We start from the raw sequence: 27,262 nt of genomic DNA, 5'->3' as shown, positions 1-27,262 counted from the left end.
TTGGCCGTGATAACATGCCTGTTTAAATTGCTCTGAAACTTGAAATGAGTAGTCTGAAAAGCATTGTGCGGGATCGGCCTTCGGGAAGGACTGAGAGGAGGCGAATTCGCCGGAGAAGAGGGCAGAGTAGCAGGAGGCGGGGGAGGATCAACAGAGTGAACAGACTGCGAACGCCCACGGCCACCATGGCTTCCCCCATAGCGGCTTCTCATGCGATGGCGGACCATGATGAGGCCACGGAAGGGAAGCTCAGCAAAACAGGAAACAATGGCGTGGAGATGAGACAACACAATGAGAATCCGCTTCAAGATCAAAGAACAAGCCTGAGGGTGAAAGGAGGGAAGCGCAATTCTAACAGCAAGAGCACCCGAGAGCGATCCCCTGTTAGCAGAAACCGACCTGCTGCAAAGACAAGCAGCAAGGAAAGGCTAGAGGCAAGAAGACGGAAAGCAAACAATGGGAAGGAGAGCCAGAATCACCATGATTATAACAGCAAGAGCCTCGCCTCGGACGGAGCGAGCACTTAATACAAATTTCAGGCCAAATTTCCCTCGCCTTAGGTGAACCTGCTTGAGCCAGATTTTCTCATGGAGAACTGCGTTGATCTGCAGCTGGCAGTACCAAGCGCTTACACCCTTCATTAATTCCATAAATTAACATTTAATTCACCCGCATCCGGGTGATCTGCTCCTTCCTGTTTCATTTCATTCTTCACAAGGTTTTGATAATCCAAGAGTTGGGTTTCAGAGGCCAATCTGGAAATTGATCCAACATGAAGATCTAGCCCACATTCAACTCCAAGGTTAGCAAGTAAGTCAGCTACTTTATTTCCTTCCCGGCGGATGTGCTTAAGAGTGACCGCCCTGCGAGAGGAGAGCCAGCGTTCAATGAGTTCAAGCCTTTTCGCCATTCTCCAGCTGTTGCTCACTTTGCTTGAGGGAGATCCTTGCATAATTTTTGAGACCATATTTAGGATGATCTGAGAATCACCTTCTATAATAAGCGGAAAGAATCCTTTATTTTGCGCTAGAATGAGACCCTGCCAAAGACCTTCCAATTCCGCCGAATTATTAGTATCCCATCCCTTTGATCCTAAGAAGGATAGAAGAGGAGCACCCTTATAGTCTTTGAAAATCCCTCCAAAGCTTGAATTACCTGGATTACCTTTCGAGGCCCCATCAAAGTTTAGCTTGAACATATGCATGGGAGGGGGTAGCCACTTCTCAGGTGAACAACCCATCGGAGGCCTTGTCCCTTTGACAACCTGTTCTTGATTCCATTGAAGGTTCCAATTAGCCTAGATGGATTGTTCTTGGGGGATAGTAGGAAGGTCCTCCTGATACCAAGTTTGGAGAGAAATGGTTTCCTCGATATTTTGGAAAATTATTTTCCAAATATTCTCCAGAGGCGCAGAGTGATCCTTGAAGATTCTACGATTTCTTTCCTTCCAGATGGCCCACATGAGGAAGCCCGGAATGAGATTCCATAAGAAATTTAAAATCTTTCTTTGAAAATGATTTCGATCCCAGTTGCGAATGGTGGCGATGATGTCTCCATGAATTCTTCCTTCCTTTTGGCATCAGAAACTAACCTTTTCCCAGAGCTTGCGCGCAATATGACAGGAATGCATGAGATACTTTATGGATTCCTCCTCTTTTCTGCAGTTAAGGCACATTGAGGGCCCATGAAAGCTCCTCTTCCTGAGATTGTCCCATGTGAGAATCTTGTTATGGCATAGGAGCCAAAGAAAGGTGGAGATTTTTGGCCAGTTGGTAGGGTCCCAGACTTTGCTCCATAGAGGGTCTTTCACCATATGTTCCTTGATAATGAGATTGTAAGCCTCTCTCGTAGTAAAGGTGCCTCTTTCTTCATATCCCCATCTAAGGATATCCCTTTTGTTAGAGAGCTGTATTCTTCTTTTCATTAATTATGTGTCTAGAGTTTGTTGAACTTGTAGCGTTCCTTGTCTTAAAATCTGATCTGCTTTGATCCACTCCCTGTATTCTTGAGTCGAGGAGTTCTTCCAAAAGTTTTTAACCTTGTCATATGATTGCATATCCTGCTCCAGAAGTTGCATATGAGAGATTAGGTCCTTTAGCTTGGGCTTCTGCTACCAGGAGTCCTCCCAAAACCTTGTAGTGTTGCCATTCTTCACTTCCCAAAAACTGGGCTGCTGAATGAGGCTTCTGTGTTGCTTGGCCGAATTCCATATTAGGGAGCCCATGTTAATTTCTGACATTCGTATTAGTTCCTCAGTTGGGCAGTTGCTTGCATACTTTGTTGTCCAGAGAGAAGCCCAGGGGGTGAGAGGCGCAGTCAGCCATTTCCACCAAATTCGAGCTCCCATAACCTCATTGCTATGAGAAGGATCACTTAATCCAGTACCACCGCTGCTTTTTGGAAGACAAACAGTGTCCCATTTGACAAGAGCCCATTTGCGCTTGAGACTGGAGCTGCCCCAAAGAAAGGATCTCTGGAGACGCTTGATTTCTTTGAGAACCCATTTGGGAGCCGCAAGGATGGAGAAAAGGTAGAGCGGCATAGAATGAAGAACTGCTTTTATGAGGACTAGACGACTCGCCATATTTAGGGATCTGTGAGTCCAAGAGGAAAGGCGAGCCTCTAATTTTTCTAAGAGGATCTTCCATGAAGAATGCTTAAGGGCAGAGGCAGTCAAAGGAGCTCCTAAATATTTGGAAGGAAGTTCAGCAATGGAGAATCCCAGAATGCGGGCCATAGTTGCTTGAGTAATAGCAGGGGTATGGAAAAAGAATATCTGGGATTTGGATTTATTGATAGAAGCTCCCGAGGCCTCCGAGAAGTCCGTCAGTAATGATTTAAGCTGACGAGCTTCCTGGACAGAAGGATGCCCAAAAAACATGTTGTCATCAACAAATTGCTGGTGTGTGAAGGCAGAAGAGTTGTGAAAAGACAAGCCTCTAAGAAGTTGAGATTGCTGAGCTAGCTTAGTGCTTCGACCCAATCCTTCTGCCATAATAACAAACAAGAATGGGGAGAGAGGGCCTCCCTGCCGAATTCCCCGAGAAGGATGAAAAGGAGAGGAGGGAATACCATTGACCAGAACAGAAAAGAAAGAGGAAGAAATGAGAGTCATAACCCATCTTACCCAAGGAGGAGCAAAACCGAAAGCAGTTAGAATTTTTTTAATGTACATCTAGCTTAAGCTATGAAAAGCCTTTGAAAGATCTATTTTAAGGAGCATACCTGGCTTCTTGGAATGCTTCAGGGAATGAATTATTTCATGAGTTAGGATGATACCATCCGTAATCTGCCAACCTTCGTCGTATCCAGATTGCTTAGGCGAAATGATGAGAGGAAGCAGCAATTTGAGTTTGGAGGCAATGATTTTGGAGACTATCTTGTAGATTATATTGCACAGAGCAATAGGCCTATATTTATCAGGAATACTGGGCTGATCCACCTTGGGAACCAGGGCAATGAATGTGGCATTCATTCCCGGAAACATCCATCTTAAATTTCTTGATTCCTCAACCACCTGCTAGACTTCCATCTTGATCAAATCCCATAAATTGTAGAAAAAGTTGGAGGTGAATCCATCTGGGCCAGGTGCTTTCCCTGCTTTCAGCTGACGAACTGCCGATTCAACCTCCTGTAAGTCTACAGGCTTGAGAAGAAGTTGGTTATGCTCCTCTGAAATAATTTTTGGAATATTTCGAGTAATTTTTTCTATGGCCATCGATTTGTCTAAATTTGGCTCGTGATGCACTTGCTTGAAGTAGTTTAGGAGTTCGCTTTCAATTTCTTCATGTGTTTCCACTTTAGCTCCCTGCTCATTTTGAATGTGAGTTATGTTGTTATTCATTCTGCGTTGGATGGTGGTACTATGAAAAAATTTTGTGTTTTTTTCTCCATCTTTAAGCCATCTTATTCTTGATTTTTGCCTCCATAGTGTTTCTTCCTGCTTAGCCCTTTCTAAGATTTGTGCCTCAAGAACTTTTTCCTGCTCTGACAGGTCATCGGAACGGCCTTCAATGATAATCCTCTGCTGCAGACGTTTCATATCTTGATCGAGGGCGCTCTGAGCCTGGAAAATATTACCAAAAGAAGTATGATTCCATTGTTTGATCTTGCCTTTGAGATGCTTGAGCTTCTGCTGAAATTGAAACATCTTTGAACCGGTTGGAGGGAAGAAATTGTTCCATTCCGAGTTGATTAAGTTGTGGAAATCCGGATGGGACATCCAGAAAGCCTCAAAACGAAAAGGTCTTCGGATCGGGTTGCCAGGACGCGTCCATTGAAGGGAGATTGGCCAGTGATCAGATCCCGAGAGAGGCAGGATGGAAGCTGCAAAGTCTCCTCCGATATGAATAGCGTTGTCTGAAAGTAAGAATCTATCCAAGCGAGAAGCGATCTGCTGTGACCCTGCCCTCTTGTTGCTCCATGTAAAGAGACCATTATTGAAAGGCAGGTCAATAAGCCAGTTATTCTGAATGAAGTCTTTTAGGGGTTTCCCTTCCTGATTCCCTCTGTTCCTGCCTCCCCTTTTTTCTTCCAACCTGGTAATCATGTTGAAATCGCCCCCAGAAATCCATAATGGGTGCGGCCTATCAATGTTGATTGCAGAGAGGGTGTTCAGGATTTTTGCTTTTTGCATAGCCTCCTGGGGGAAATACACATTGGTTAAATGCCCGTGTATATTTGTCCCTAGGATGTGAAAAATTGCTTGGAGGAAGTTCTTATTTGCATGGATGTTGTTGAGTCTAATAGCTCGGGCGTCCCATAAGATTGCAAGGCCTCCAGACGCCCCATCGGCATCCACTGCAGCGGTGAGACTTCCTGGCCAGACCTTTGCTGCAATTCTTTCCAGAGCGCTTGAATTGCATTTGGTTTCTTGCAAGAAAAGGATTTGAGGTTTTTCTCGCATTATCATGTTTTTGAGTAGTCTTCCTTTCCCTGGGCCATTAAGCCCTCTGATGTTCCATGATATTAACTTCATTGGGATGTATTATGAGCGGAGTTATAGTACTTTGTTAGCTTGGAGTACCTGCCTGACTCCACTAGCATTTCTCCTATTCTGATTGTTCGTTGGAGATCTGTTTTCCTTCCACGCTTTTTGATATCTTTGGTAATGAATCTTCCATCCCAGGGGCTGCCAGTCTGAATACCTAAAGATTTTTGCCTTTGTGCCCGAGAGAGGATCTCCTCCAGGTTCTCTAGTTGTTGATCTGGAATTTTGTCAAAATTATTTGTTTTGCATGCCTGCTCTAGGCCTGGGATGTCTAGTTCCCCAATATCTATAGTATCTGTTTCCTCCTCCATGTGCTGAGATTCATCTAACTCTTCAAATGATTCTTCTGCTATTCTGGAATCAGATTGTAAGTTGTCTACCTCCATTCCTTGAGTATTCCATGCTGGAACCTTGTGCTTATTTGAGGAGAAGTTATCTTTGAGCAGAGGATCTACTTGTAGCGCTTTGGAGTCTACCTGCTTCGATTGTTTGTCCTTCGTCGCCTTCGTTTCTGGGGGAGCGGGAATTTTAGAGCTCGAGTCATTTTGACGAGCTAATGCTTCGACGCTGTTTCTTATTGAGGGCTTGGAGGAACTGGCTTGAGGCATTTTAGAATTTGAAGCCGATTTCTTGTGGCTGTTCCTGCGACTGGCTACTTTGGTAAAGCCATCAGCCTCAGGCATATCAGGTCCAGATGAGGGTGAAGGTTTTTGAGTTAAAGGACAATCCCTGAATAAGTGGCCCAGGGCATGACATCTTCAGCATCTAAACGGCACATGTTCATAATCAATCAACTGAACCCATTCAATATCGTCATGGAATAAACTTACTGCATCCGGAAGGGCCTTGTTGAGGTGCATGTAGACGCAGATACGAGCAAAGGAGGTATATCTTCGGATTTTTGTTTCCTCTGCAACTTTTATGAATTCACCTAGAACATTTCCAATCTCTTGTAGGGAAGCTTCATCCCAGTACTCCATGGGAAGTGAGTACAGTCGGATCCAAACTGGAGCCCAACTGAGATCCTCCTTATCAGGGTTGAAGCGCTCTACCCACCCTCTGAGATACAAGCTGGCGGCATTGAAGAAGTAAGGCCCTCCATCCAGCACCCTATTCCGATCCTCTAGGCAGTTAAAAATGGCTGTGAAGAACCCTTTTGGCCCCAGCTGCAGGGTTATATGTCCCTTTGGGTTCCATTTCGCTGCTATCCATCCCCGCAGTGCCTTCTCAGTCGGCCAAAGTCCTATGAACTTGCCTATCAGAGCATGGTCTCTCATATACTGTATCTGAGCATTGATTCTGTGACTTGGAAGTTTTACTTTCGGACGCTTAGTAGCTACGGGCTTGCATGTTGTTGAGCTGACCTTGGGTTGTTTTTTGTTATCATGTTTTTCCTGTTGTGAGTTCAGATCCGTGCTGTCCTCACTCTGGTCCTCCGGTTTGTCGCCTTCCTTATTCCTTTGCCGCCCTTCATCGTCCAATGGGGGAGGCGCTGCACCCTCCCCCTGGGGGGGGGGGTCATGAAGTTCTGAACTTTCTAGCTGGGAACGAAAAATCATGATGCTGTTAGTATTTGCAGGTCTTTATCTGTCTGTAGCGATCTGCCGTTGCAGAGATTGCCAAAACCCTGGAATGCAGAGCCCTCGCTCATTCCTTGTCTTCCTCCTCCTTGGGATTATCTTCCATATTTCAATGATCATTACTACTCAAAACATAGTATTTAACAGTGGTTAGGATTCATGTTTATTCAACCTGAAAAATGCCACTTACCTTAAAACATGATTTGTTGTCCTTATTGCATTATTAAATTTGTATATTTATTTGTAAGAAACGGATTTAACAAAAAGAACTTTTCTACGGTAATAAGAGGGCTTGTTTGTGTTGATGGGGTATTTCTTTTTTAATTCATAGTTATGTTAATTTTTTTTTTTAATGAGTTGAAATTTGTGTAATTCAAATGAAAAAGTAAATGTTCTATCATAATTTTGGGAGGGTTTTTTTGGTTAATTTGAGATGCAGAGAGCAATTGAGAAGGCAGCAGAGGAAGTTTTTTTTAAATATTTGATGGTTGTCATTTCTGTTTCAATTCTTTTTTCCTAGCAATATTTACTTTTCATTTTATTTTTTTTTCCGGAGAAAATAATCGAAACTTTTTATTAATGGTATAAAAAGTTACATATATCGGAATAGCAGAGAAAAAGAGGGACCCGTAGTCAACCTCCAGCTTACAAACCGAGAGTGAAAAAACAAAAAACAGAGGAATCTGCATACTGTCGCTGGTAAGCGAAGTTAAAAGTTCTGATTCTCTGAAGCCATACAGAAAATTTCTTCATGACTATGTGGCCTCCATCACTGAACATCTAAACAGTCACAAATTAACTGTATCAGCATGAACAGGATCAAATATTAAACCTGTTTCAGCAATTTATGTGAGTACAGGATCAAAAAGAATACTGTTGCATCATTTTATGATTGTACAGGATGCCTCAAAAAACTCTGTTTCCGCATATTGTGAGTTTGACATAAGCTGCCCACCTGTATGTTGCCTCCTTCACTGAACATTTAGACAGTTACAAAAGTACTGTATCAGCATGTACAGGATCAAAAAGTAAACCTGTTTTAGCATTTTATGAGTGTAAAAGATCAAAAAGGAACTGTTGCTGCATTTTTGATTGTACAGGATGCATGGGAAAACTCTGTTTCAGCATATTGTGTGTTTGATATAATGAACGCTGCCCTCCTGAAAACGACACCCTGGAAAGAAGATGACCGTAGAGCATAACCAAGTTTCAGCTGTGAGATGATTTGGGAAAAAACCATCAAAGAGGCGGAGCAAAAGGAGGCATCTGAGATGTGGTAACCTGCCCCTGACTTGTTTCTTCTATAAACCAACTCCCCGTCGCTTGCTGAAGGCCATTTTTTGAAAGCTGGTCTGCTGATGCATTGTGTTCTCTGTAGATATGACAAATAGAACAGTTGTTAAAATGAGATTTTAGAGAAACTATATCATCTAGGATAGTCTTCAGTATCTGGTTTTGACACATGGAATTGCCATTAACCCATTTGACAGCGTTCATGGAGTCACCAAAGATTTGAATGGACAAAATATTCTTTTTTAATGCCCAGCACATGAGGAGGCGAAGTGCAGACATTTCTGCATAATTATTGGATCCTTGTCCCAGACCCACTGAAGCTTTAAAAGACTGATCGTGGTTCAAATGAATACATATTCCAGCCCCTGCCCTGTTTTCTTGTGAAGCACCGTCGAAGAAAGCCCAAGGAGAACCTTCCTTTATCGCTGGAGGACTGTTTCGTATTTGTGCACTTTTTGGTTCAGGAGGAGGGATAGAAGTGTATATGGCCACACATGTTGATGCAGTTATTGTAGTAGTTATGGCCTGGTCTTGAAATGTGCTCTTATTCCTTGCTAGCCATACACCCCAGAAAAAAATTGGGGGGAGGTTTCTAAGGTTACCATCGGGGTGGTTGTTCCACCAATTTCTCCACGCTTCTTCAAATGGAGCGTGTCCCCAGTGGTATTTTATTTTTAACAGATCTGTTATCTCTCCCCAAATTTGTAAGGAAACAGCACAGGTTGTGAAAAGATGGTTAATAGTTTCCTCATCCGCCTTGCAGAGAGGACATCTCCCCGGCCCTATGAAGAATCTGGACTGGAGAGTGTCCCATGTTGGGATTTTTCTCTTTAGCATACACCATAGAAAGATCCTGGATTTCAAAGGACATTTTAGTTTCCATAAATTTTTCGACCACCACTCCGCAGCAGGCCATCCTTTCTTCTCCATCAGGAAAGAGTAACCCTCTTTTGGAAGATACTTTCCTGTTTTTCCATGAGCCCACATCAGCTTGTCATGTTCATTAATTATTCTAACATGGGACCGATGAAGTTCTTCAACATACGAGGACCATTCAGGATGCCATCTAATATTTAATCCAAGATCTTCGGCACTTTTCCATGCCTGTCCCCATATGTTTGACTGACCCACTTTCTCCACTTGATTTAGAGTGAAAATACCTCTACTTCCCAAATGTCTCAAGAGGCCAGGGGAGAGGGCAAATGATTCGTTACAGCCAACCCAAGGATCCCTACCAATTTTTACATTATTTCCATTGCCCACTTTCCACGCCAAGCCCTGTTCTATCACTGAGAAAGCTTCAATAGTTGCCTTCCATATTACTGAGGACTGTTTCGTCTTCTTCTCCTGACTTCTGATCCATTCTTCCAGGGGGGTTGGATCAATATATTTTCTTTTGATCACCCGGGTCCAAAGGTTTTCCATTGTGATAAGTCTCCAACCAGATTTTGCTGCCAATGAAAGGCTAAATTCTGGTAGTCTCTTGATACCCCATCCGCCCCACTCCTTTGGTCTGGCAATCTTGTCCCAGGCCACCCAAGGGAGAACAGATTTTTCATTTGAGCCTGCCCATAAAAATCTGCTACAGAGCCTTCTAATCTTCTCCAATATGCCCTTTGGGATCCAAGTTAGAGCAGCCCAATAAACAGGAATGGCCAATAAGACAGATTTTAGAAGTGTCAATCTTCCTGCTCTCGAAAGCCATCTAAAGCTCCAATGGGATATTCTTGCTTCAATCTTTGATATGAGCCAATTCCAGTCCTCGATTCTGTAAGCATCCGGTTTTAACCAGAAGCCCAGGTATTTAAAAGGAGAGGCCAAGGGCTGTAAATGGAAAGGGAAAAGATCGGACATTGTATTGCATTCTCTCCTATTAAATCCTGCAACACACACTTGTGATTTTCCATAGTTTATCTGCATTCCTGTAGCTTTCATAAATAGATCAATAATATTTTTATATTCCTTGAGTTCGTCATAAGATCCATTAGAAAAAATCAGAATATCATCAACAAAGAGCAGGTGGGAGATATAGAGGTTTAGGGCCACCTCAATACCTTTTATCTTGTTTGACCTTCTGGCTTTATGGATCAGTCTACTAAGACCTTCTGCCACAATCAGGAAGAGGAGCGGGGATAAGGGGCACCCTTGTCTGAGACCCCTTTGGCTTTTAAAAAAAGGGGATGCCGCTCCGTTGATCAGCACAGCAAAACTCACATTGGTAATGCATCCCATAATCCAGCTGGTGAAAGAGTAGTCAAAGCCCAAATGAGTGAGCAGCAATCTGATATATAGCCAATTGATACGATCATATGCCTTTGAAAGGTCTATTTTAAGGACTACTCCTTTCTTCTTCTTTTGTTTGATGCTATGAAGAACCTCTTGGGCGACACCAATCGCCTCATGTATTTGTCTGCCGTCCAAGAAGCCAAATTGTTCCATTGAGATATTTCTGGACAGAATTGGAACAAGTCTTGTTGCTATCACTTTGGCGATGATTTTGTAAATGCAGTTACAAAGAGATATGGGTCTAAAGTCTTCAAAGGTCTCCGGCTCGTCTTTTTTAGGAATCAGAGCGATGAAGGTTGAATTAAAGGGTTTGTATATTTCCCCTTTCAACCTTGATTCCTCCACTACATCAGTGATATCAGACCCTATCTGATCAAAAAAATGAAGGAACAGTTCAATAGTCCAACCATCCGGACCAGGGCTTTTGTCCTTACCCATGCTTTTCATTGCCGCCTCAACCTCCTCCTTGGTGACAGGGCTTGAGAGCTCAGCTGCTTCATCCTCCTCCAAGAAACTAGGAAAACAATGAGCTGTCCTCATAACCTCAGCTATTGTGGCCTCTCCTGAATCAGAAAAGGTTCTTTGGAAGTGCCTCTGACCCAAGCCCGAAAGTTCTGAGAAGGTTTTTACCACCCTACCTTCCTCATCTTTAAGGCTCCAAATTGTGTTAGCAGATTTCCTCCCTTTTGCATAGTTATGGAAAAAACTTGTATTTTCATCTCCTGATTTGAGCCATATTGCTCTGCTCTTCAGTCTCCATTCCTCTTCCTTTGCTAGAAGGATCTGATTTTGGGCTTTTTCCAGAGATAGGATTCGGTCCTTAGAGTCCTGCGTGGAGTATCCATCGACATCAATGCTTTCCAATGACTTCAATTCCTCCCTGATTTTTAACAGATCTTCGTTTTGCTGTTTTTGTCTTTCTTTTGCCCAAGAGATGGTTGCTTTCTTTAATCTCTTCAGATTTTCCATAAATAAGAAACTCTTACAGTCATTTGAAATTCTGTTAGGATGGATCCATGTGGATTTAAAGAGATTGTTGTAAGAAGTTTCTTGCAGCCATGAGGAATTAAATTTATAAGGTGCAGAAGGCTTTGGGGGGGGGAAAGAAAGATCCAAAAAAATCGGGAAATGATCAGAATTCCCGATCTCTTCAGTCCATTGCCTAAAAAGAGGCACTCTTGAAATAAAGCCTTCAGAAAGCAGAAACCGATCAAGCCTTTTTGCAATCCTGTCCTCCCCGACTCGTCTATTTCTCCAAGTAGGCTTTAAATTAATCGGGTTTGGATCAATGAGTTTATTATCTGAAAGGGCTTGGAAGAAAAAGTCCGTCATGGGATCCTCCCTAGCTGAGGGACCCCATGCCTCTGCTCTGCCCAAAGAAAAATTAAGGTCCCCACCCACAACCATCAAGGGCTTGTTCATCAAAGATTTTGACATCAAGTCTGTCCAGAAATGTTCCCTCCCTTGACATGGGCCATAAATATTTACTACCTGAAAAGATGTAGGAAAATCTGGGCAGACTACTTCCATTCCCATAACATTCTTCAATCCCCACATGTTTAAACATTTTATTTTTCCTTCTCTATAGCCTATGGCTAGGCCCCCCGAATGTCCTGAGGAATCAATAGCAGAGAAGGACCATCCTGGCATCAAAGTTTTCAGCACCATTTCCACCGCTTGTCCTTTCCCCAAGGTTTCTTGAAGGAAAAGGATGTCTGTTTTTGAGGTTTGAAGCCATTCCCTTAAAGCCAGTTTCTTGGGCTTGCTGGCTAAGCCCCTGCAATTCCAAGAAGAAAAGATCATTTTATAACATGTTCAGGGGTCTGCACTGCTCTAAGTACCCCGGGTATTGAGGATTGCTTCCCATCCGCCACATCGATTTTAGCTTTTAACTTCGCTTTTGAAATGTCTGATTTTCTGCCCCGCTTGCCCTTGATCAAACCAGTCTGACCAAGGCCACCAAGAGCCCCAAACTGCTCAGTCTTTGATCCCATAGATCTGAGGTTATAGGGACAAGGACCACATTGTGACGGAGGGGTGAGAGGAGGCCAATTTTTATCACATTTTAGATTGAAAGATCCCTTATCCGCATAGAGAGGTTCTATAACAGGGGCAGGCGCTGGAGGTATCCCTTCCACAGAATGATTAACAGGATGTATAACAGAAACTGATTGAATATCATGCAAGGAGACATTTGTTTTAATATGATTTCGTGTAGTCAAAATAGGAGGATTTGTGCACTTTACCATTTCCGCCTCCCAAGGTGTAATAGGTTCAGGCGATAAGCTTCGGTCGACTTCCTTCCCTTCAGCATTTGGATGGGGGACCTCGTCTTGTGCTCCCTCGAATTTCTGTTCCTCCACAGAGAAAACCCCATCTCGAAGGCCGCCGGAGTCCATACCGATCTCAGACAGAGGCGTCGAGCCATTCTTTTCCTGAGAAGTCTTTGCATAGGAGTTTCTGTTTGTTCTCTGATCTTTTTTTCTTCTGAAACGCCTCTGTCTTCTGTGCAGTGGGCACTCCTTGGCAAGGTGGCCAGGAGCATGACATATATGACAGCGGAATGGCACGCGTTCGTAATCCAGAAATTGTTCATAAATATAATCCTTATACTGAAGAGTAATCGTTTGCGCCAGACCCTTACTCAGATCAATATTTGCCAAGATGCGCGCCGTTGTCCTGATCTTTGTTTCCCTGAATGTCATATCAGCCTCCAAGTAAGATCCCAATCGATTACCAATGGATTTGAAAACGGCCTCTGTCCATAGAAAGAAAGGGAGGCCCGGCGCCCGAATCCAAACTGGGAAGACTTCAGTATTCTCCTTAAAGGCATCAAAAAGAGGGGACCAGCGTTTCATCAGCACTGGAATGTTCCCAATGTACCAATTTTTCTCCATGACCCAGTCGGCTGCTTCCTTTTCTTCAAATCTGAACAGAAACCAGCCTTTTACAAGACATTGTGCCTCAAAACGTAAGGGGTTAACATTTATGAAGCGCTCTTCTCCCCATAACTGAAGATCCTCTGGCGAGAACCTCCTTCCTCTTGCTCGGCCAACAATAGTGCAGTCTGCAACCGTAAGGGTTTCATCAATTGATACTTCCATACCTAATACAAGGTTTCCCTCCAGTTCTTGAGACCTTATCGATTTTTGAGCCTTCCTCTTCTCTCCCTTCTTTCTCAAAACATCTTCGGAACCCCCGCACGCCTCAGGAGAAACCGGCCGAGCTATATCACTATGAGACGCAGCCACCTTGTCCGCCGAATGAGTAGCACCAGTTTTCAGACCTTCCGCCGCATCTCTCTCCTTATTTCTGCCAGAGACCCCCTGATTAGGATCCGAAATAATCTCTGCAACATTTGGTCCACCATGATGTAAAAATGGGGGAAAGTCCACCAGTGGTTGGTAATCCGTTCCATTATGTTTTTTAACCCCAAAAAACTGTTCCACGTTTTTGGCAGATGTGTCCTTACCCCACATCGATAATATGTCTTCTAATGCCGGGTCTAAATCCACCAGTTCCTCTGGATGATCCATGGTTTGGGAAAAAACAAAAGGTAAAAACGACAGCGAAGGCAGCAAGTTGTCCGACGAGGCCCTATTCCACAACACCGGGCCCGCAATCCATGAAAACGCACCTGTCTGTGACTGTAGCCTGGGTCTCTGTTCTGTCCTCATCTGTGCTCTGTGTGAAACCCCCAGTATCCGCGCTGCCACCGCCGAACCCTAAACAGACCCATCGCTTGCGCTCGTTTTAATTCATTTACTTTTCATTTTATTTTTCAATTAATTTAGAATATCATTTTTTATTTCAATCTTCAATTAATTTATGATATTATTTTTCATTTTAATCTTCAATTAATTACTTATTATAAATTTTTTAGTAACTTATCAGGAATTTTTTATTTTTTTTATTTTATATATATTGAAATCATTTTTCATTTTAATCTTCAATTAATTATTTATTATTAGTAGCTTATTAGATTTTTTTAGAAAGCTTATATTTAAATTAAAATAAAACTTATTGTTAAATGTGATTATGTCTGATTGTTACAGTTAACATTGAATCGGCAACCAGAGAGGCAACCAGTTGCAGCGGTTTGCTTTTTTGTACTTGTTTATGTTATGTATGTAGATAGTTGATTGCATGTGCAATTTTCATAAACATTTAAGGTATTCATTACTACATAAGTACACAATCTCTAACTTAAATGAGATGCAAAATCATAAGGTTTTTTTTTAATATCTGCTGTTTTGACTGAATTATTTGTAAAATACAAAATCATAAGTTAGTTTTTTGTAAGTTTTTTTGGTAATATAGACTATTTTCACTAAATTATTTGTAACTAAAATTTTAATACAATAACATTTTGGTAATGACGGGATAAAAAAAATTTAGAAACCAAACTAATAAGTTAATTATCTTAAAATTTGTATCCTATTTTTAACTTAAATTTACTTTTAATGTGTTTTTTTATACAACATTTTTCTCAATATATTAAAATTAAAATACAACTATTATTGTATCATAGTCTTAGTGCAATTGATACAACTTTACGGGTGTGTGAATCAGGCATCGATGATTTCTCAAACTAAACATTCCCTAACTAAACATTCCTTCCGAATGAAGCTAACTTCCAAGCTAGATGGGCCGCACACAATAATTTGACGTGGATTTCGGAACCAACCCGAAGAAGAAAAAAGCGGGCTCATAAATATTTTAAAATTCTGACCGTTGGAAATCGAGCCCACATAAAGCTTCTCAGGGGCAAACAAACGCCGCATTGGTTTCATGTCGGCTTCTTTCGTATTCGGCATTGGGTTTGCTTCGCTGGCTTCTTTATTGCTGTTTGTTCAGTAGCATGGCCATGCTCGTTGCTTTTCCTTTCATGGTTTTTTTTTTTTTTAATTGTATTTGGTGTTTTGGTTGATTTTTCTGGTTTCTTTTTATTGCCTGTGGGCGAATTGGCCGACCGTCCAATTTTATTTTGTTGTCGAGTAAGTGGAGATGAAACCATGATATTCATCTCTGTCAGCCGGTGGTGTTGCAGCTGCTTTAATCTCATCAGAAAAGCTGTTCCTCTCTTCGTTTTCCTATGCAGTATTTGATTGGTGGGTTGAAAAAGAGAGGCTATCTTTCTTATTTGGTATTTCCTCTTGAGTTGATGTGGCGCTATTTTTTTCTTATTTAAGATGAGCCGTTTTGCAGGTACATGACCTGCCATAAACCCTGTTAGTTGTGTGGTTAATCTAAGAGGTATTTCTCGGAGTAGTCTACGGAGGCTGTAGAATGGCCCCTTTTCCGGCACCGGCTGGAAAATCGTCCGGCTCCGGCTGCCGGAAATCTCTCCCTCTTCCGCCACCATCTCTCAGCCCGTTCTCCGCCACCCTCCCGGTCCGCCCTGACATTCCCTGACATTCCTGACCGATCGCCTGACATCCCTGACCGATCGGGGAGTAATTCCTGCAGAAGGTAATGAGCTGGAATTCATGCGCGAAGTAATTCCCTCCATTCGAATTCAACACCCGCGCCCATTCAAGCGCTCTGGTTTTGTGGTTTCGCTGTGCTCCCCTACCCTTACTCTGGTTTCCTTCTGGTTTTTGTGGTTTCGCTGTGCTCTGATACTCGCTACCCTTCTCCTTCCGCACTGCAGCTCGGAGGCCAGGTACTCCTCGCAGGTACCCTTTGCTATCAGTTCTCACATATACTCCCCAAAACCAATTTATTGTCGTTCTTTCTGTTATTTGGTGAACGATAATTGAATTCAAACTCTTCAGGTGTTGTAACTAACTCATATACTTAGACAAATTTGAAATACAATTTATAACGAAAAGTCCATAACACGCTCTCTGGACCCGTTCTCTCTGGTCAAGAAACACGAATTTGTGGACAATTGGCCAAGAATATCACAGCCTCCGTAGACTACTCCACTGGGTATGGTTATTCTTCGACTCCTGCACATTTGGAGCAGAATCCTCCGAGTTTTTAGACTCTTCAATTTTTCCTTTTTTCCAATTGGGCTTGAGGACGCCTCAATGGACTCAGGAGTAAGAGGGTTTATCTCCTGGGTGGAACACTTTCCGATTGAGCTTTTAAGATCCTCCAAATTCCGCATCTTCCTCCTTTTTTTAATTTTTCCTATTTCTCGACTTACTTTCCGCGACCATTCTGGGTCTAAAATTAATGGTGGCGATGACAACTTTTGCTCCTCTTACGGAAGCGGAGCTCATTTCGAGCAATCTACTATGAGATGCACTGCCTATTGAGGCTCTACTCACATCATCCTAGAGCTGGGACCTGGAAAAATATTTCATTTCCAGGTGAGATGTTTTTGGAAAATCTTTTCTTAGATCCAATTCAAGGCAGATTATAACACAGGTACAGGGTTAGTATTTCTTAAAAATTCTGTCCCAGGCAATAAATCTGTCCAGAGTGCTGCGAAATTGCATCACGATTCCTCGGACCTCGGCCTCGTAAACAAGCTTTAACACTTAGGAAGATTACGAAACTCTCATATAATTTTGCAACAAAAATTATAATTCGCAGATCAAGGTTTATGTCCAACTAAAACGGTCCAGGGCAATGGGACACAATCACTAAAAATCCTCTGTAATGTACAGTAACGGTTTCGACATCTGACAAAAACTAGTCAAACTCACCTTTTGACAGTGTTTTCAAGGTGACATTACTTAGTTACCCTACATCGGCATATCATCAAAATTGCTTCAATCTTAAATTGCAACTGCAAAATAAACTCCTAAAAGAAATAGACTGTTTGCTTGTTAGATATATACAGCCAGGTATACGAGCAGTGTTCAACGGCATATCATCAAAATTGCTTCAATCTTAAATTGCAACTGCAAAATAAACTCCTAAAAGAAATAGGCTGTTTGCTTGTTAGATATATACAACGAGGTATATGAGCAGTGTTAAAGGTAACATTACTTAGTTGCCCTACATGTGCATATCATCAAAATTCCATATTGCTGGAATGTTTACTTTCTCAGGAAAGTACGTTCCATTGACATCAACACGTCCAGTTGATTGATCAGTCTCACACTCAAAATCTGAATATTGAAGCAACCCAAGAAAAGAATCCAGAACCGGTTCCTCAACTGAATTGGATTCTAAGGTCTCCTGGCTTGTTTGGGGTTTCATAACCTTGCAGTCAAGCAAGGAGCTATCATCATGATGAATGCCTTCAGAAATACCCATTTTTAATTGTGCTGCCACATTCATGAAATCAGCCCCATCACCCATAATAGTAGTGCTGAGTGCAGATAACGTTTTGGGGGTTCCAGCATCATCAACCCCTTGAGGCAAACATAAGTCATCAAAATAAATACAATTATAATCAGAATTCAAATTCCAAGAGTTAGTATGATTTTCAAGGGACTTAACTTTAGACACAACCTTCTGAGAAGGTGGCATAAGCATTAGCAAGTTGTTAGTATTGATGTCTTGCACCTCATCATAAAAGGATACAGGTGGTGTTTGAACTGAGCTGATATGCACATCAGTTAGAATTGATGACTCACCAGATCTACTTTGTAAGGGTGAATCAAATTGACAGAACTGTTGAGCCTCATTTAACAGACCTGCAGCAGCCTTCACATTGGATTTCTGGCTCTAAACAATACCTGAGCTTGCTGAACATTCTGGCAAGTGCATGCATGTCTTTTTATGTGAGTCTTTTGTAATCATATCCTTAAGCTTCTTTACCACCTTCTTACTCTTCTTGGGAGGTAACAAGTCATCAACAAAATTGAGTTTTGCTTTCTTTCCTCTAATCTTCCTGGCTTCTGCATCATAAGCTCTAGCAAAACCAAATACAATTTTAATAAAATTATTTAACAAATACATTTTATAACCCCAATTAATTCTTTAGCAGTAACTATATAGTTGAGTTTGGTTGACCTAAATGTAAACTTAATGTAAGCTAGTGTAAAATCGCATTTTGTTATGTGCAATTAGATGTCATTTTCGTTACTGTAGGCGAAGATCATGAAATATAATGCTAATTGTATGTTATCGGAATATGTCACTCATCATCTTGATGATAATAGTTGCATTAACCAATTACTCGAAGTTGCAGATCCATTATCTCTCTCTTTGTAACCTCATCGCCAGAGATCAAACCTATCCTCGTATTCATTAATTGGCTTTCACATTTTATTTGGATGGAACACCATACTAATTTGAAAATTCACTAAAAATAACTGTGAATTATCGACCAAGATTCGATCATAGCACAAAGTGATAAATGAGTGTTATGTTTATTTAATGGCAGATTAATGAGCGTTATATTTTTTAAGGGTAGATTTAATAATGTTTAATAATTAAAAGCAACCATCTGGCTGGGTAGTATTGATGTCTTGCACCTCATCATAAAAGGATACAGGTGGTGTTTGAACTGAGCTGATATGCACATCAGTTAGAATTGATGACTCACCAGATCTACTTTGTAAGGGTGAATCAAATTGACAGAACTGTTGAGCCTCATTCAACAGACCTGCAGCAGCCTTCACATTGGATTTCTGGCTCTGAACAATACCTGAGCTTGCTGAACATTCTGGCAAGTGCATGCATGTCTTTTTATGTGAGTCTTCTGTAATCATATCCTTAAGCTTCTTTACCACCTTCTTACTCTTCTTGGGAGGTAACAAGTCATCAGCAAAATTGAGTTTTGCTTTCTTTCCTCTAATCTTCCTGGCTTCTACATCATAAGCTCTAGCAGCTTCTTCTGCTGTATCAAAGGTACCCAGCCAAACCCTCATTCCTTTTTTGGGATATCTGATTTCTGCACCCCATTTGCCCCATGTGCGTTGTCTTATACCTCTATACATAGTCTTCTTCTTCTTCCTACCACTTGTGGTCTTGGCTGCTCCTTTGCATTGCGAATCTCTTGTGGTGTTAGTTGTTCCTTTATAATGGGAAGGATATGTAGCAAACCCCCCTTTAAACAACAATAAATTCATAAGCACATTATAACTATATGAATAAAAAACTGAATATGAATGTCTCAAATTATTGTGACGCTGAGTAGAAGTTCTGTTCATAATCTCTGACAAACAAGTATCATAAACAGTCATATATGCACACAATTGCAGGATACACTTTCATGAATGGTGAAAGTATGCACACTCACTAATACACACACACTTAGATGCTATATATGAAACAAGTTTGACATTTGACAGCCATTCAAATGCCTCTACTTCTAAGCCATTAAAAAAGAGCAATTGTTTCAAGAGACTGTAGAATTTCTATATGCATATTACAAAATTTGGCGTTCACAAATGCATGGTGCAAAGCAAATGGATTGATAATAGACAAGGATCTGCTTAGACCGTGAAATGAAGAATATTGTTGAATTCCAACTTTATGCCACTCTCAACATGCACAATATTGCCAGTACTAATTTTTTAAAGCAGACCAGCACATAAATATTCATAATTAATTGACAAAATATGTCCACCAGGCTGTGGTCTAGTCACAAGTTGGAGCACTTGCTGTAATGATGGCCCAGGTTCAAATATCAAGTTTGAAGGGCATGCCCCTGTCTGGTTTTATTTCAAGACTAGTTGGAGGAAGAAATTGACAAACCATCAACACCACATAGTCACAGTAAACATTTCAGTCAAAAAAATTGACATAATATTTTGGCATCTTCATGGGAAAATGAAGCTTATTAAACAAGGTGTCTGGCATGCAGTAATCCAAATATATTATCAAAATCTGGTTGAGTTGAGCAATGGAATCTTATGTGTACCTTTATTTTGACACACTGGGATACCCCAGTTGTTACTAAGTATATGATGTGTCTTCTCTTTATAATACTTAATAATTTCTGCGGGATGCTTCAGAGTTAGGTAAGCAGAAAACACGGTTTTGTAACTAAATCTTTGCATCTGTTCATGTTGTCAAAGGAATATTTCCTTTAAGGAATGCCTTGTTGAAAATGAATGAGGCAAAAAGCAACATCTTAAAGGAAATGCTTGCATCCCAAATTTTTTGCATCCTTTTGTGCTATTTATTTTTGTCATCATTGAGTGATTGATATTTTAGACCTCAAAAAAAGCATAAAAGAGGTTTTATATTTATATATATGTTGAATAACTTGCTAAGATCGAAATTTTGGTTTTGATGTCCTTGCATATTGTTTGACCAGATTAGTTCAAAATGGGCAAGCGAAAGAAATGGCAATATATCATGGATCTTGAGGTGCAAGACCTCAAAGGAAAAATGACTTTCTCTAATAAAGACTTGGTTTGGACATAAATAAATACAAAAAACAATGGTATTGATCGTGTTGCTGTAATCCTGTTACGACGAGTTGCTGACTTTATAAAAGGAGAGGAAGAAAATCCTATTGCTCCATGTAAATTCGTACGAAAAACAAAGGGTAAACCAAAAGAAAGATCTACTGCTGCATTGCAATATGATATGTGAGTATTTAAAATATATATTGTTTAGATCTTTTGAAACCACGGTTATCTTTCTTTGTATGTACTAACAATTTAAATTTTTGGTTTAGCTATTATTGTTCATTTGGCCCAGAGGACAAAAGAGGAAATCTTTCAGCTAAACGAAGGACTTCATTTGTGCAGAAGAGGGGTTGCCAATGCCACTTTATTGTGAAAGTTATGCATGAAATTCCTGATAGAGCAATATTAACTTTCAATATGTATGAACATGTAGATGGGGAAGGTTGGGCTTGTCATGGTCAATGTGACACTTCAGGTGAGACCAGGGCCTTGCTTAGGCCAAGGCTTTCGAGGGACATTGTTGCATATGTAGAGAGTTGTTTCTTTTTGGGAGTGCCTATTGATGTAGTGTATAGAACCCACGTTAAGAGACATGTTGACATCGATGTGGCAACTCGAGATAGAGATTTCTTCTTATGCAGGAAAGATATTGTAAACATTTATAATAGGTTGGCGAAGGGAAATTATCAACTTCACAAAAAGGATGAAATGAGTGTAAACCTTTGGTATCAAAAGCATCGGGAAGATTTTTTCTTTTACCAAAAGCCCAATGGTGTGGAGGTCCCTTTTATAATAGGGATTCAAACAAAGTGGATGTTGGAGACAATGGTCAAGCTATCGCACAATAGCTTAATAGCCATGGATTCAACATTTAACACAAACAAATATGGGGTAAGTCAGATGCCAATGATTTATTGAATATATTTATTTAAGTTGTATCCATTCAAAATGATTAATAACTTGTATTTGAATTTATGTAATGTTGAAAATGACAGTATCAGTTGTATACACTCGTGGCATTTGATGAACAACAAAGCGGGGTGCCTGTTGCATGGGTCGTGGCATCACGAAACACATCAGATGATATTGCAATATAGCTGGAGCAGCTCATGCGCAAGTGTTTCCAAACCCGTCCTGATTGGAAAGTCAATGCTTTCATGGTTGATGATGCACTGGCTGAAATCAGTGCCTTGAGGTAACTTTAACATTGTCATGATATAACCAAACTTGCATTTTTTCTAAAAATATCACACTAAAATGCATTGAATATGGCAGGAGGATCACAGGTTGTGACGTGATCTTATGCGTTTGGCATGTACAGAGGGCTTGGTTGAAAAATGTCAATCGATTGGCCACTAGTTCCATAAAAGCCAAAGAGATGTTCAGTGAGTTAGGTTTCATCATGAAACACACTCTCAATTATGAAGTGGAAGATGCAATCAATCAATTTTTTATCAAGTTTGCAAATGAAGAGAAGTTCTTAGACTATTTCAACAAGAATTGGGTCACTGGAGATAAGATTCGTAAGTAAACATTTTTTTCATATTATATGTATTTTTTTCTTTTATAAAGGTGATAGAGTGACACTGACATCGTTCTATTTGCAATTAGGTATGTGGGTGAAAGGTTGTCGGGAGTTTCCTCATGCAAATCAGGAGACCAATAATGCTGTTGAGTCATACCATTGTTACCTAAAAACAACATTTCTATCTGATAGAAGGAAAAAATGTGCCCGGAGGATGGATTGGTTATTGCATATGCTACTAACAACAGTTGAACCTTGTTATCGGTTCAAGGAAATCTTAAAAGAAGAAGGATTCCTAAACAACTACAAGAGAGAAAAGCAGCTAGAATCATCAGTGGAACGAGCAAGAAAAATTATGGATACTGATTGTTGTCCTCATGAGAACATAACACGTGCTTATTGGGTGAGAAGTCAGACAGATCGAGATAAAAAATACCTTGTCACCTGGTATCGTAAGGATTTTATAACGTGTGAATGTCCATGGTCTATCCGTGGAAACATTTGCAAGCATGCCATAAAGGTTAATTGGTTGTATTTCCAATCGGATAATTCAAATCCATTGCTTCATCAACATGCAGAGGATAACATATGCAATGACCCACCTGAGATCAATATAGAGCCTCAAAACCATGATGAAGATGTCGATGCTACTCTTATGGCCACAAATGTTGTTGACGCAGATGCCGAGGCACTTCATTTGGCAAGGGAGGAGTTGTTTAGCTATACCCATCTCATTTTAGATAACCCTCCTACTACTTTGGCAAAGACAATCCAATTGACTGATATGCTTAAAAAAATGTTGGATGAAGCCAATAATTTGCACGTTACTGATTTTGACTTCACACCTGGATTGGAATCTCTTGATCCATCTTTGAAGAGGAAGAAGAGTTTCCTTAGCCCCACAAAGAAAAGAAGAAGCAGCAGAAAAAACAATGGTTTGGAAATTGATTTAAATGTTGATCCATCAGAATATGAACCATTTGAGTTTCGATACCTCAATAAGCGAGGACGTCATCGATCAAATAATGCCGTCTCTATGGTTCCAGGTTAGTTTCATGTGTTGAATAGAGTCATGATTTTAGATTTAAGTATTTAATCATCACTATTCTTTAACATGTGGTATGTTTATTTTTACAGCAATGCAACAATCCCCAACCATGGCGATAACCCAAGACCAAAGGGAGATGCAAGACCATCCAACCTTACTTGCCATGCCAGGTACATTTGACACTCTTTCATTGTGTGTGCACATATACCTTGATGCTCTAGAAAATTTCTTTGCGATAACGTTTGACATTTTTCTAGGTAACTATAGAATAAGTGGAGAAGCATCATCTTCAACCATGACTGATCATCTACAGAAGGACTTCAACTCTAGTGGGAATCAATGAGGTATGCACAAATAATAGATAAGCTAGGTTATTATGGCGTCGTCAGGTGGCCCTTTATCATATGATAAGTATATTTATGTTTTTCCATTGTTATGTTGTTATAAAAATACCTTTTTCATAATCTGTTCTCTTAAAGTTCATGAAACTTTGTGTTTTGACATGGAATGTTGTGTTGTTTCAGAAGGCTCTAGGTACATTGAGAACATGGGTGCCTGCAAAATTTGAGGAAAGTTTGAGCCTTCATCAGTGCAATATTAAAAATATGGGTGCCTGATGAGCACCGAGGAATGTTTGAGCTCTCATCAGCCGCAAAAGTAAAAGTTCAATTATATGCCACTACTCTCCTGAAGTTTCATGAAATTTTGAACTTTGACATGGAATGTCAAGTTAATTCACATGGCTCTGTAATTGTTCAACAAATTCAATTGTCGGTTCTTTTTATTGCAATGTTTCTGTATTTTCTCACGTAATTGGTCTAATACTGCAGACTAAGCTGTAACAATGCTGTATACACACCACAATTTGGTAATGAATTAGTGTTTTAGACATCAATCTAAATTGTTTTCCAAATATATTCTCAAATGTTAGATGTGTTATATGATCAAAACAAATCTGATTTTATTTATGGTGTTCATATTTAAGAAAGAAGCTCTTGGGTTTATAGCATCTTGATGTGCAGTTTTCTGAACCTGTTGCTTTTGAACCAAGTCAACATGAAACTTGCATTCTTAGTTATTCTAATGCTTCAATTATGAACTCTGTTACCAACTGCACAACCAACCACTGGGATTGAACACATGCAAGGAATCTAGGGGCTTCTTTTTCTCTTTTTCTTATGTTAGCCTAGTTTTTCTAACTTTCTATGAATTTACATCTTGGGATAACCTACTTGTAGACCTCTGTTTATCTCATTTCATTTCAGAGTATGCTGTATTCCTTTTTCATTTCATTTCATTTAAGGGATGCTTTCGGCGCTCCTCTTTTTCTTCCTTGAACATTATTGCTGGTTGTGATCAGTAGTCCTTCTGGTCTTTAGTGAACATTAATACGAATTTAAATTTCACCTTCACAACCTTAGTGATCAGAACAAGAATAGAAATGACCATTATAAATATGTGAGTGTAAATCCCCATTTGGGATTTACCTTTTTCTGGAACCTGGGGTTTCCTTCTGGGATGTTTGTATGCAATGACGTTTGTAATGTGCTTTGTCTAATGGTACATCTGAAATTCGTGATTGCAAGCAATGGTATCAATGCTGTACACATGGAGCTGTGCTTATTGGTCACTATTTTTTGAAATAGCATTATACGATCAGCATTTTTAGATTAATTTATTAGTTTCTGTACAAATTGTTACCTCAAACATATAATAGAGACATGGTTGTACTTTGGATGTGTATGTTTCCCTATGAAATATTGCAGGTGAAAGTGGACAAATTAGTAACAGGTCAGCAAAGTTCTAATTCTGTACAAGATAGGAAAGCAATAGCTGAACGCTACTATCATGGTGTCATCCAATGATGAAAAGTAGAAAACTGAAAAAGCTGCCTAAATCTTTATAGAAAACGACATTTTTTCTTTTAGAATGACCCTAATATTCTGATTTGCAATCAACTGAGGGAATCTGCTTTGCAATCAAATGTGAAAATATCAGAGACCCTGCCTGATCTTTAAGAGGTGAGGCTAAAGCACGGTGAAGATGTCGGGGACGTACACAAATCTGTTCAAGTTTCTTACCAGACCGTATTACATCGAGATTAAGGATCTGGTCTTTTTGAAATCTGGAGTAAAATTAACTAAATACTAAATTAAGCAAATTAAGAGCTTGTGAGCAGTATTGGACGATTGCACATTGTGGATCAAACTGGAATTTTATTATTAGATCATGTATTGGCTTATCTACAATGTTTTCAAGCATGTTAACAATCTAAGTGAAGCTAAAGTTAAAATGAACGCCTTTAAAAGCAAAGGGTCAAGTCTCTGAATGACAATTAATTAAATACCAAATTAAGAAAATTAAGAACTTGTTAGCAGTATTGGACAATTGAACATTGTGGATCAAACTGGAATTTTATTATTAGATCATGCATTGTCTTATCTACAATGTTTTCAAGCATGTTAACAATCTAAGTGAAGCTTAAGTTAAAATGAACTCCTTTAAAAGCAATGGGTCAAGTTTCTGAATGAATTTCTCTGACAGGGTCCCATGCCTAACACTGAAACTTTGCAGACCACTTGTTCCTATGCTTAACACTGTTTGCAAAGTTCTAGTCCACTTGTTCTCAAACTGGTTAGAAATTAAGATTAGTTGATCGGAGAAAGCCTTATTCCTATTCTACAACCAATGATATAAATGATTTTTTTTGGGGGCAGACAGATTAGACTCTTTATTTGGTTGAACTTCACCAACATGCCCTGCATTTTTTTTGGCAGTTAGAGTGGACTCTTTATTTGCTTGAACTTCACCGACATGCCCTTCAACTTTGTGCAATTTTTTTATTTTTTTTTTATTTATTTATTTTTAACTGGAACCAGAATTTATGGTGAATTAGTAACTTTTAAAGATTGGTTGCCTAAGAGATTTGATGATTATACAAGTTGGCATACTTGCTTAAGGGTGATGTACCCTAAATGAAGTAAGACTCCTAAATGATGTACCCTAAATTGCACAACGTATATAATTTCAAGGTAAAACTCCAGCAATAACAAACATTTATCCATGCACAAATCTGTCTCTTACAAGCTGTTCCAGAAAGGTTGGTGTAACAGATTTATACATCAATATGTAGTCTGGCATATTTGATCTCAAATGAGGCATGTCCGACTGTAAAATTTGTGTGAATTCTGCAAGTGATTGGCAAGGTGGTTGGAGATGACTGAGAAGCAGTGCCCAGGATTTACCATGCCAATTTGTTTCTTTTCCTATTAACCTTGTAACCCAAACTGCTCATGAGTTTATCCAAACACTTGATTTTTAGCATGCATATTGTATTGAAGAACATGTTATATATGATGGTCACTTCATACTAGTTCTGTCTCAGGCATTGCAGGGAATATTGGCCCTACCTGCTGTCGAGGAACAACCCACAATCCAATCATTGGATCAACTCCCAAAGATGATTACATTACCAGTAGAGGATGGAAATGTATTGCAGCCATTGCAAGGAATATTGGCCCTACCTGCTGTCGAGGGACAACCCAGTATCAAATCATTGGATGAACTCCCAGAGATGATTACATTACCAGTAGAGGATGGAACTGTATTACAGATTAACAAAGCTATGTATGCAGAAATTTATCACAAGAAATCTATGCCTTGTGAAGCGCTGTAGCTAGGAAATTGATATTTTTGACATATTTGTTTATATACCCATGGTAGCCTACATGTATTATAGTAGAGATTTCTATCCAATGGTACTTGTACATATTCACTGCAATGGTCATCATTTGACATTTAAAACTCCATATGTATATGCGTATATATATAATGGATGCTTGGTTTTTTCAATTATGTTTACAGTTTCAAGTGATGTAAAGAGGCCAATAATCACTGAATCAAATAATATTATTTAAAATATAAACCTGAGGGATAGTTCATTATGAATAAATTCCACTAGCTGACACGTCAAACCTATGTGTAAGAGCATCAAAGCAGTCAAAATTCCTGTGGTGCAATAAATCTGTGCCAGTCAATAACATAACAAAGATGCTTATCAGAAGGACAAATAGAAAGCACATTTAAAACCATGGTCTTGCCAGGAGTAGTGGTCAAATTCTAGTAAATCAAAGGTCCAGACTCTTGGTGCTATGTTCCAAGGTCTCAAATGGGCAATTGTTCACTCTTCCTACCCTGTAAAGGCGCCATCCATCAGTTCCTGTACTCAGAGTGACATATTGACTAGTAAGTTTAGGGTTTTCTCGTACACAA

At 40.0% G+C, this 27,262-nt stretch overlaps 4 protein-coding genes across 4 annotated transcripts; 2 read left to right on the top strand and 2 right to left on the bottom strand.

The window, feature by feature from the left end:
* Positions 1 to 3,520: 3,520 nt before the first annotated feature.
* On the bottom strand, positions 3,521 to 4,912 carry LOC149259808 (uncharacterized). Its single transcript, XM_089455269.1, has 2 exons — positions 3,968 to 4,912; positions 3,521 to 3,808 (listed from the first exon to the last, which is right to left on the bottom strand). Exons 1-2 carry the CDS (start codon positions 4,910 to 4,912, stop codon positions 3,521 to 3,523), a joined length of 1,233 nt encoding a protein of 410 aa, XP_089311395.1.
* A 12,061-nt stretch (positions 4,913 to 16,973) lies between these two features.
* On the bottom strand, positions 16,974 to 18,926 carry LOC149259807 (uncharacterized). The gene is made up of 2 exons (XM_089455262.1): positions 18,602 to 18,926; positions 16,974 to 17,462 (listed from the first exon to the last, which is right to left on the bottom strand). Exons 1-2 carry the CDS (start codon positions 18,924 to 18,926, stop codon positions 17,104 to 17,106), a joined length of 684 nt encoding a protein of 227 aa, XP_089311388.1. The 3' UTR covers positions 16,974 to 17,103.
* A 1,533-nt stretch (positions 18,927 to 20,459) lies between these two features.
* Positions 20,460 to 21,514, top strand: LOC149259806 (uncharacterized). The gene is made up of 3 exons (XM_089455260.1): positions 20,460 to 20,597; positions 20,687 to 21,308; positions 21,413 to 21,514. The coding sequence occupies exons 2-3, from the start codon at positions 20,796 to 20,798 to the stop codon at positions 21,512 to 21,514; spliced, it is 615 nt and encodes a 204-aa protein (XP_089311386.1). The 5' UTR covers positions 20,460 to 20,597; positions 20,687 to 20,795.
* Positions 21,515 to 21,730: 216 nt separating this feature from the next.
* Positions 21,731 to 23,874, top strand: LOC149259805 (uncharacterized). The gene is made up of 5 exons (XM_089377485.1): positions 21,731 to 21,940; positions 22,029 to 22,988; positions 23,080 to 23,160; positions 23,248 to 23,334; positions 23,515 to 23,874. Exons 1-4 carry the CDS (start codon positions 21,796 to 21,798, stop codon positions 23,331 to 23,333), a joined length of 1,272 nt encoding a protein of 423 aa, XP_089233611.1. The 5' UTR covers positions 21,731 to 21,795; the 3' UTR covers position 23,334; positions 23,515 to 23,874.
* Positions 23,875 to 27,262: the final 3,388 nt, after the last annotated feature.

The sequence above is a fragment of the Pinus tabuliformis genome, chromosome 6, assembly GCF_031772625.1.
Source record: "Pinus tabuliformis cultivar Carrire ecotype Pingquan chromosome 6, CPIR1, whole genome shotgun sequence".
Taxonomy (NCBI): domain Eukaryota; kingdom Viridiplantae; phylum Streptophyta; class Pinopsida; order Pinales; family Pinaceae; genus Pinus; species Pinus tabuliformis.
The sequence above is the reverse complement of the archived record's forward strand: the minus strand, read 5'-3'. Positions and strand labels throughout refer to the sequence as shown.